The following is a 9,946-nucleotide window of genomic DNA, read 5'->3' on the forward strand; positions in this document are numbered from 1 at the left end:
TATCGAATTTAGGTTTTCTTTTAAACATCTTTAATTTTCCACTTGAACGATTTGGTATCATTCCCTGGCCCTGACTGCACTCAAATAACATTCCAAACGTCCTGCAGGTCAGAGATTGCGAACGATAGGAGACAACTCTGAATTCTTAGATTGCAAAATGCATTTTGTGCAAATTGGCCTTGGTATTCTAAATGGGTTTATTCACTAAAACATTCGTGTAGCCCACATATAAAACCACAATAAACCATTTCATGTAATTAAACATAACAGGTTAATTGCAGGGTGCTTAGCTGGAGTTTCAACCTCAGGTTTAATCCTCTAAATTACCGAACTGCATTACAACTAGAACATATCAGAATCTTCGAAATGAAGAATTCTATGATCTAGTGGTTTAAGCGAGTTTAACCAAGAGGTTTAAATTGCAGCTAACCACGCTACACGTATGCGTTTGTTTATCGCCTCCATAGCAATTGGCTGTTAGTCACCAATCCAGTCCTAACTTGTTGATCGCTAGCAGCCAGCGACCCCGTGTGTAGGCCTACAACAGGAACAGGGACTGTGAAAGGGGATGTTTTTTATTTTTTATTTTAATTTTTAGAACGTTCGGGTCACATTTTGGAGGGTTTTGATTGGATTACACCAGAACGGTCGTGATGACGTGATTGTCGTCAAACCTCAGAAGCACAACTAGCTAGTTTAGCCGAAACAGTCAGCGAATGGTCCGTTTCCTGTTTGTTAAGAAGTTAGCTAGTTAGCTAAATAGCTAAGTTAACGTCACTTGCTTAGCACAACCACAAGAACATGGACGACGGCATTCTGACAACTCTGAAACTATTGATAATCGGAGAAAGCGGCGTTGGAAAATCCAGGTAAGTTAACGTTAAATATTTTATGCGTAATCTTTCTTTTAATAGATACAAAACCTATCACCCAATAGGTGGCTACGACTTTCTAGGTTTGCGGTAATGTAGTTAGCAACATGGCTATTTATTTAAAATTAGCTGTAGCTAACCTCTCTGTCTTGAGTTCGTCCTAGCTAGTGAATTGTTGGCTACTTCCCTGAGCTTCTGGTGTATCTCACGGATGGCTTGCTTTCTAAATACTCGGTGTCTCTCCAAAGTTGACTATTATGGTAGATATTTGATCGTGGGTGTTTTCGATTAAAACCGGGACAACAAAATGACGTCAACAGTAATGCTGTTTACTTAAGTTTGGCTTTAGTATGATCTGATTAAACAGTAACTTGGTAGCTGGAATCCAGGACCAGGGAGCCTTGTTAGAACGACACTGAAGTTATCAAGCCAACGTTACATAACATTCAGCTGCTCTGTGTACGTTAGCCTGCTTCTTGTAAAAAAAGTTGCCAGTGAACGTAGCTAGCTATTCAGTAACTAAAGAGTTGTATCATACCATTTTAATTTGCTAGTATATTATTGGATCAGTATTATTAGATCCTAACAGTTTGCAAGTTATGATTATGTATCTAGTATCGTGGATGGTTGGCTATAGTTACATGTATAGCTAGCCCGGCCATAAAACATGAACACAAGAATCTAGACAGCTAGACTACTTAACGTCGTCAGAAGGTTCAAAATATAATTTCACTGCGCACAAACTTATGTTCTTTTTATTTATTTATTAGTTTTTTTGGTGCTCTGTTAGAATTGTTACATTTATTTGAAAATATTTATTATCAGCTTATTTTTCCCAAAAAGAGAGCGAGAGGCAAAAAAGAGAGAGGACATTACATATTTATCCGTGAAAACAGTACAGTATAGAAGATGATGGATTCCAATCAGAAAATTGTTGCTATGCCCTGAAGAGCAGCAACACCTTCACACCTTAAATGTACGTTAACACAAAGGCCTCTCTGTGAACACTGCTGTCCTGACCTGGACTCTCCCAAGCTTTGCTTTGTTTAACATGCTAAGAATTTTTATGGCATAATGTGCTTTTCTTGAAAATCAGTTGCTGTCACCAGGCTTTCATTAAGATAATGGACAAGTTTTATCAAGTGGAATAGATGTTGAAAGTTTTAAGGACTTTACTACGTGTAGAAAATGCCAGCTGGGAGCCTACAGGTTTCGCAGTAAAGCATTCACATCTATTAGCATCATGTGAGGAAATTTGTCAAAAGGACCGCAGAGAACTGAAGGATGAGTATGTTGTGCTCTAGACTGGGCTGCATGACCAGGACCCTGTTTCACAAAGCAGGATTACTGTTTTAGCTGGACAGCTGCAATAAGTGAAACCCTGAACCCTCCCAAATCTGGAACATGGACTGAAGTAAAAACAGCTGTTCCTGGTTTTACTCTGAGCAGTTATCCAACTAACTCAGCCATCATGTTTTGTGAAATATACCCCAGGGAGGCAGTGTGTTTCGTAAGGATGGGAAAACTAACACTGACGTGTCATGTGGCCAATACTGCAACACTAACAAACAAGCATGGCTCCACACAGCCCTGGCATCTTTCACATTGGAGCTGTCAGACAGTCTGTATTGCGCTAAGACTAGCCTCAAGATGATTTTTATTGGCTGTAATAGTAGCCAACCACTCGCTGGTTGACTGGTTGAGTGAATGGCTTCTGCAGTAATAGAGTTTGTCCACTGTAGGGCGCTGCTGCAGTGCAGTTCACAGTCTGGAAAATGAGCAGTTTGAGATGCCACACAAATGAGATGGATAATGCAAATTTATGACACTGGAATGTGAAGGTTTTTATTTGTTTTACCTAAGTATCTGAATGCAACACAGCTGAGCAGACAATTTGTTGTTTGTGGTAGCAGCAGAGGCTGTAGTTATGTATTCTTTTTATGTCATTTGATTCCTGAACTTTCCAAAATGTGGAGTAAGAACCTCACCAGTAGTTCATTCTGAGGTCAGTAATGGTGTTATCTCAGGGTTTCACAGAGAGTTTGGCAAGGTCAGTGTATTTTCCGTGCAGTCTTAGTTGACTGAGGGTATCTGAAAAGCTCAGTCTGCCCTCCAGTTTGATGCACTCTGAAGGAAACCTTTCTAATTTCTCTTATTTGAATTTTTTTCTCTCCCTGCAGTCTTCTCTTGAGATTCACTGAGGATAAATTTGATCCAGAACTTGCAGCAACTATTGGTAAGTTGGAATTGAGACTGAGTGCACTCCTAATTCTTCACTAAGAATGACACATCATGGTGTGCAGTACACTAAGCATTATGAAGTTAAGTCCCATCCTCACAGTTGGTTATGTTTGCACCTATGCACAGTGGCAGCATGTTCATTCACGTTTTACTGCGCCCATCCTCTCACACCCTTCCTTAGTTGAAGGACACTTCCCTGATCAGGGACAGGATGACACTACAGCTAGTCCCAGCAGTGCAGGGGTTGGGACAGACAGGATTTGACTTTGCAAGAGACTTGAATGCCAGCAGCAAGCTGCTCACAGATGGATCCATTTTCACTAAAAAGCTTAAACTATTTCACAGACACTGCCAATGATTTATGTTCTAAAGAAAAATGGAAAAATAATAGCCAATGATGATGCATGTTTTCATTTATGTATACTGGGTATGCATGTTTTAATAGGTCCGATGGTTATTAAATTAGAAAATATGGTTACTTAATTTAAACCTAAAAATTGTTCTGAAAGGTGTATCTGAAATTACATTGTCAATCAGATTTGCCACATTGGGGGAAAAATTAGCCTGCATTCTTTTGCTGTTAATTTATCAAAGTTTTTATTTTGGTTGGCCATTACTAAGGTACTCGGGGATTCAAATGAATTCTGAACATTCCTTACTTGTACGGTGTTAGCTACAGTGAAAAGCCAGCTGTAGCCAGCTGTGCTGAGTAAAGTCTGCTTCCTCAAACGTCAGAACAGAGACCAATGTTTATCTTACGAGGCCTTTAAACGGCCTGCTGACGCGACTGGCTCTGTGTTCATTAGACTGAGTTGTCAAAACAGTCAAAATCCAGGCTTTTGTTTTTACATATGCATTTAACAGTTTGACATTGCTGTTATTTTTGGAGGTGGAAAGCAAAACATTCTGGCCCCAACAGTGACAGCACTCAGTAATGCATTTGCTTAGTTATGTTACAGATGTAGCTATTTGGCTTAATAGGGAAATTCCTTTCCACTATTGTTAAAAACCTATTTATAAAAGTGTATTTAAAGTCACTGGGCAGTTTGGTGCTGTACAAAGGCCAAAGGTCAGCATCAGAGTTTAAAAGTTTGTGCTTGATGTGTTGTGTTTGTGTAGCCGTTACACTATGTAGTTTCTGAATTCAGAGCATTAAAGGCACTTTCAGCTTGTGTTCATGTCTGTCTTATGGGGCGCACAGAGAGTTAAGTGTGCACTCTGTTCTTGTGCATCTAGGTGTGGACTTCAAAGTGAAAACTGTGGCAGTGGACGGAAACAGAGCAAAGCTCGCAATATGGGTAAATGCTGCTGTTTGTGCTTCAGAGAGACTTATGGAATTTTGAGGTTCATTTGGAGAGTGTGAGATCACTGTACTCACAGAGGACACACATCCAATCCACAACCTAAAATGACAGTTTCACCCACTCAGGAAAAAGGTGTCAGCATGTTAAACTGTCTTTTATGGAGAAAACTGTGGTATTGCTATTTTTGTCAAAGAGCAAGGTTTGTAACCTCACCTAATTAATGTGATATGCTGTGAACGAGTGCACTGCCACATAGACTTCAGTAGACGTTTTATATTAGACCTGGAAGCTTGGAACATGCACACACACACACACTCTCTCTCTCTCTCACACACACACACACACACACACACACACACACAACCGTCCATCTGGTGCATGCTGATTGGTGGTAATAATATATTGTCCATGCTGCGTGACTTGCCAACTGCTGACAGCGTTTCTGTAGAAAAACACATTTCTTCTGGGGCTGCACACCGAGAAGTCTGCAGAGGTCTTTGCGTCACAGAACTTTCTTTGGAAAGGAATACGTTTCATTTCCAAATGTTCCTGCACTACGCGCTAACACAAAATACTGCACACAGCACAAACATAATACGAGAAATTGGTTTGTGTGTGTGCATTTGTGATTGTTTCTGCTTCTCAGCGAGCCTTGTTTTCCTCCGTTTGAGTTTACTGAGTGTGGCTGCCTGTGTTTGGTAGGACACGGCTGGCCAGGAGCGTTTTCGAACCCTGACTCCCAGCTACTACAGAGGAGCCCAGGGTGTGATCCTAGGTGGGTAAACACAGTAATATCTACAGAAGCTCTCCTGCAGTAAGTAGTGTCATTTCAGGCTGTAGTTAGTCCTCAGATTATTTGCATTTGCATCTGCAGCTTTTATTAAGCTTTTCCTTCTCTCCAACGAAGCTGCAATGGTAACTAGATATACCTGAACAAAATTGTACATTTTTACACAGGTTTCTTTTTTTGCATAATGCCAAGTTGAACTGATAATGCATTTGGCATTTTTGTGGGAAACTCAAAAGGAGGATGTAAGGTTTCTATTCAAAATCTGGACCTGAAATTGTCAACAGCTTCCATTTTTCCCCGAGTGTGCTTTAAAAATCCATTGTGTTGTTGAAATTTTCTAGTCTTTAGTGCTGTAATTGTAACTGATATTAGGGGTGGTTGGTCTGCACATACATGCGATTGGAGGATTTCGTGGATAAAGGTGTCATTTTTGTCATTCCTTCATCCAGTGTATGATGTTACAAAGCGAGACACCTTCTCAAAACTTGGTAATTGGTTAAATGAACTGGAGACGTACTGCACAAAGAATGAAATGGTGAAAATGCTGGTTGGGAACAAGATCGATAAGGTGAGTGTGTGTACGTTTCCTTAAATGCTTCATCAGAATAAATATCAGTACATTACATTTATTTGGCAGACGCTTTTATCCAAAGCGACGTACAAAAAGTGCATTTCATGGTCATAGACAACTACTGAACACAGGTTCAGTAAGATACAATACTTATTTTGTACAGCTATTTCTAGCCAAGAACACAGTTTAGTTCACACAGTGAACACTATTCAGACCTAACCTCTGCAAAGCCAACTAGGCAGAAGAATAAGCGACAGTATTAGGACAAATACAAATTACCAAAAAGTGCTGGGATGGGGCAACATGTAACAAGTGTCATGAAAAAAAAGGGGGGGGGGATTTAGAGTGAAATATACAGCATGGTGTATGTATAAGTCAAAATGTATAAGTACTGGGCACATGGGTTTCCCCTGAAAACCTTCTCAGATATTTAAAATTCAAATAAACTCAGCTTTTATTTCCAGTTACCCTTGAGATACACTATAATGGCTGTTTACTTACTACTTCCTCTGCTGAAGAGTCCTGTTAACCAATACTTTCATTTTCACTGGGATAATTCTTTCATTCCTTCTCTGGTAGAACTGACCAGTTGTTCAATTTGAATGTCCCTTTAATTTTACCATTCCCTTTATTTCAGGAGAACCGTGAAGTAGACCGAAACGAAGGCCTGAAGTTTGCGAGGAAACATTCCATGCTTTTCATAGGTACGCTGTGATGCAGGCTCTTTAAAGGCCACCGTCTGGGGCCCACGGCCAGTTGTGTGGCGGTTCATGCGCTCGGGTTCGCCTGTGGCACCTGTCAGCACACCGCCGACGTGTCTTTCATTGCACGTTCTCACCTCCCACTGTCAGCCGTCTAGACCTCAGAATTCAGCTGCCGTGGAAAAAATCGGAGTGCTTACGGTTGGTGACAGTTCTTGGAAGGATGAGTCATTTGACATTATTTTTTGGTGGATAAATGCTAAGCATGTTGTGTGTAAACCTTGCATCTTTTTCAAGAATATGTGCAGTCCTCCAATGTTATCATATAATCCTGCCCAGTACTCATTTCATGGGCAAGGTTTATCACTTGTCTTATGGGTAGATAAATGCTGAAAAATGTATCAATTTAATCTGGAAATCACCGGGGGCTAGAGTAAGCTGAACATATATAAATAATTGATTGCAAGTCGATTTGTTTCAGGGAGCAAGCCATTTACATTACTTTGGTTGTCTTGAAATTTGTCCATACCTGACCACTATCCCCCCCCCCCCCCCAATATGATCAGTTAGAAATTTTTTTTTCCTAACGCTTCTTGTTGTTTGTGTAATTCTCCCTCCCTCCACTAGAGGCCAGTGCAAAGACTCGGGACGGTGTCCAGTGCGCCTTCGAGGAGCTGGTTGAGAAAATCATCCAGACGCCAGGGCTGTGGGAGAATGACACACGAAGCCAGGGGGTTCAGCTGTCCAGCACAGACCAACAGCCGGCGGGGTCTTGTGCGAGATACTGCTCCTTAGTTTAACTCCACCAAAACAAAAAACCAAAACAACTAAAAGACAACAACCGAACTTAATCGCACAATAAAGTACAGGTTGACAGACGCTATTTAAACAGCCACTGAAGTGTAGGCTTTCGCCCATCGGTGGCTGTGGTCAAAGGGACACTGCTGTTTGCACACTGCCTACGTCAAGGCAGCACTCTCAGAACCTTAGATAAAAACCAAGCCACCCTCATCTTCCTGACTAATGGGGCTTTTGTTTGGCCTCCTGGCAGAACTGCCCTCGCCATGGTAACTGGCGGCCTGCTGCTTCAGGGTTCCAGTGCCATTTACAGGCACGGCAGGGACAACCGTTCAGCCTTTTACAGTAACGTATGTTTTAATCCTCTGTACGTAATGCAGTTGGTGACGCATTTATCTCATTAAGTGTAAAATAATGTATGAACTTTCTTGCCTGGTGTTTGATTTTCAGATGTGACTTATGACAACATTTTGACAAATGAGTGCAATGTCTTTCCTTTTCCCCCCTCTTTCCAGTAAAGCATTCTTTCCATAGTGTGTTTTAATCTGCAACTGCAGTTTTCTTTCGTGAGAACATACTGTGTGGTTTCTTCTCTCCAAATGAGTTGTACTAGTGGTTCACTAGTACAACTCGTAGTGTTTCACTGTGGAGGCAATTTTTTTATGATCATTTGATTGAACAAGTTAGTGATTGATAGTACTTGGTAGCTCCCCCGACAGTCTATGGAGATGATCAAGTCAAAATGCGAAACGGGTTGGTGTTAGAATTAACGGTCGATTTAAAGCATTATTCCCCTCTCCACCATGTGAAACCCTTTTATGATCGTTTCTGTAAAGGACATAACTTAAAAATGCAGTGGGTGGATGTGCGGCTAACGTGATGGTTATGGCACAAAAAGATGATTAAATTTCAGGGTTTATATGACCACCAGTAGAAAGGGTTAGGGTAAGGGTTAGTGGGGATGCATTCTCTTGGATGGGTCACTCTAATGTCAAGGTATAATTTAGTCAAAATAAAAAAGAATGTATGTTGTGAACAAAATGTATGATTGCCTATATTCATCATTGGAATTCTATCCAAACCACTTGGATTGAATTTCTCCCTTACTGAATGTCAAGCCAATCCACGTTGATTGAATTGCCCCTGTAGGCTGTATATAAAATGATTATGGGAATTTGCTGGGAAGTACATGCCTTTTTCTGTGTGCAAAAACCTTCACTGTTTCCTCTAAACTGCACAGCATGCTATCAGACATTTTGTTTGGAGTGTAATGCATGTGTAAACTAACCTATTTAATAATGAGCAGTATTAAGATGCTGTCTTTTTTGACAGGATTTGTTACATGTGCACACTAAGAATCATCATTTCTGAGGATACACAATGGCAGGGCATGTTCAAGGGCAATTCTTTCTGTAATTTCTAGTTTGGTTTTTAATTGAGCATTCCAAGAATTTCCTATAGAAATACAATTTTGTGTATGTATGTACTGAACATATGATATGCCCTTTAAATGCATGGCAAAATGTTGAGAATGCCAGAAATCCTGTCACAGCCCTATTAATACCTTGTTTCAGAAGCCCTCAATCTTCGACACATTTAAGAACTTGTTATAATATACTGAGGTTCATCCCAGCATTAATAAACATCATGCTTAATACTTACTGTATCTGGCAACTGCCCAGCACCAAAAACACATTTATTAATGGTATTCTTGGGAGTAGGAGGTTCTCAGTTTGAAGAAAACCTTGATGAAACCTATATGTGAAGCCTACACTGTTGATATGGGGAATGTACACAAATTTGTGTATTATTTTCCCCCCTCTCTCGTAAGCTTGTCCACCAGATGGCAGCTTTGTTCAGTGTGAACATCCATAGGATATGAGGAGTACGGTTTTTTATACAGTATCGATGTAAATGTAGTGTTGCTTGTTGCCCCGTCCTTCTGGTGTCTTGCAGGTTCTCGGTAAACATGCAGAAAATGAGTCGACACTGTCTCCATGTAGATTGTGAAACAGGTGAAGTGTTCAACCACAGTTTCCTGCCCTACAGGGGTTGAGAGCTGGAGGTAGGAGTGCAGCATTGCAGGAACTCATCATACAGGAATACCAGAGGCCATAATGTCTAGAGAAACAGTAACATGGTTCACTGGCTTTTCACCTCACAGTCCAAAGACATGCAAGTAGGCTAATTGGAGACTCTAAATTGCCCATAGTAGGTAGAAGTGTGTGAGTGAATGGTGTGTGTGCCCTATGACAGATTGGTAACCTGTCCAGGGTGTGTTCCTGCCTCTCGCCCAATGCACGCTGGGATAAGCTCCAGCATCCCCTGTCCCTGACCAGGATAAGCGGGTACAGATAATGGATGGATGGATACACTGGCAATGCTCCATTCATTGCTGAAGATACAGTAATGTTCACTGCTTGCATCATTATATATCCAGATGTGTAAATGTATGCCAATTTTCTAATGGAATTTCTATTACTATTTCTATTAATTTTCCTTTAGTATATTACATAATAACAGTTAGCAGACACTACTACCCGGAGTGACTTACAGTTCACAGGGTACAATCCATTTACATGGCTTCATATTTACTTAAGCAATTCAGGTTAACTACCTTGCTCAAAGGTACAATGCCAATGCCTCAGCAGAAAATTAATCCACAACCT

General features: G+C 40.8%; 1 protein-coding gene across 1 annotated transcript; it reads left to right on the forward strand.

Annotated features, from left to right (window-relative positions):
* Window positions 1–485: 485 nt before the first annotated feature.
* On the forward strand, window positions 486–8,455 carry LOC118232727 (ras-related protein Rab-18-B-like). Its single transcript, XM_035427787.1, has 7 exons — window positions 486–869; window positions 3,053–3,108; window positions 4,350–4,411; window positions 5,120–5,192; window positions 5,657–5,775; window positions 6,416–6,482; window positions 7,107–8,455. The coding sequence occupies exons 1-7, from the start codon at window positions 802–804 to the stop codon at window positions 7,277–7,279; spliced, it is 618 nt and encodes a 205-aa protein (XP_035283678.1). The 5' UTR covers window positions 486–801; the 3' UTR covers window positions 7,280–8,455.
* Window positions 8,456–9,946: the final 1,491 nt, after the last annotated feature.

The sequence above is a fragment of the Anguilla anguilla genome, chromosome 8, assembly GCF_013347855.1.
Source record: "Anguilla anguilla isolate fAngAng1 chromosome 8, fAngAng1.pri, whole genome shotgun sequence".
Taxonomy (NCBI): domain Eukaryota; kingdom Metazoa; phylum Chordata; class Actinopteri; order Anguilliformes; family Anguillidae; genus Anguilla; species Anguilla anguilla.

What these genes read in the sequence shown, in the direction of transcription:
- LOC118232727 (XM_035427787.1), top strand. Translation starts at nt 802, where the DNA reads ATGGACGACGGCATTCTGACAACTCTGAAACTATTGATAATCGGAGAA. An exon ending in GAGCAAAGCTCGCAATATGG is followed by an intron (nt 4,412 to 5,119) that starts GTAAATGCTGCT and finishes TGTGTTTGGTAG; the next exon opens with GACACGGCTGGCCAGGAGCG. An exon ending in TTGGGAACAAGATCGATAAG is followed by an intron (nt 5,776 to 6,415) that starts GTGAGTGTGTGT and finishes CCTTTATTTCAG; the next exon opens with GAGAACCGTGAAGTAGACCG.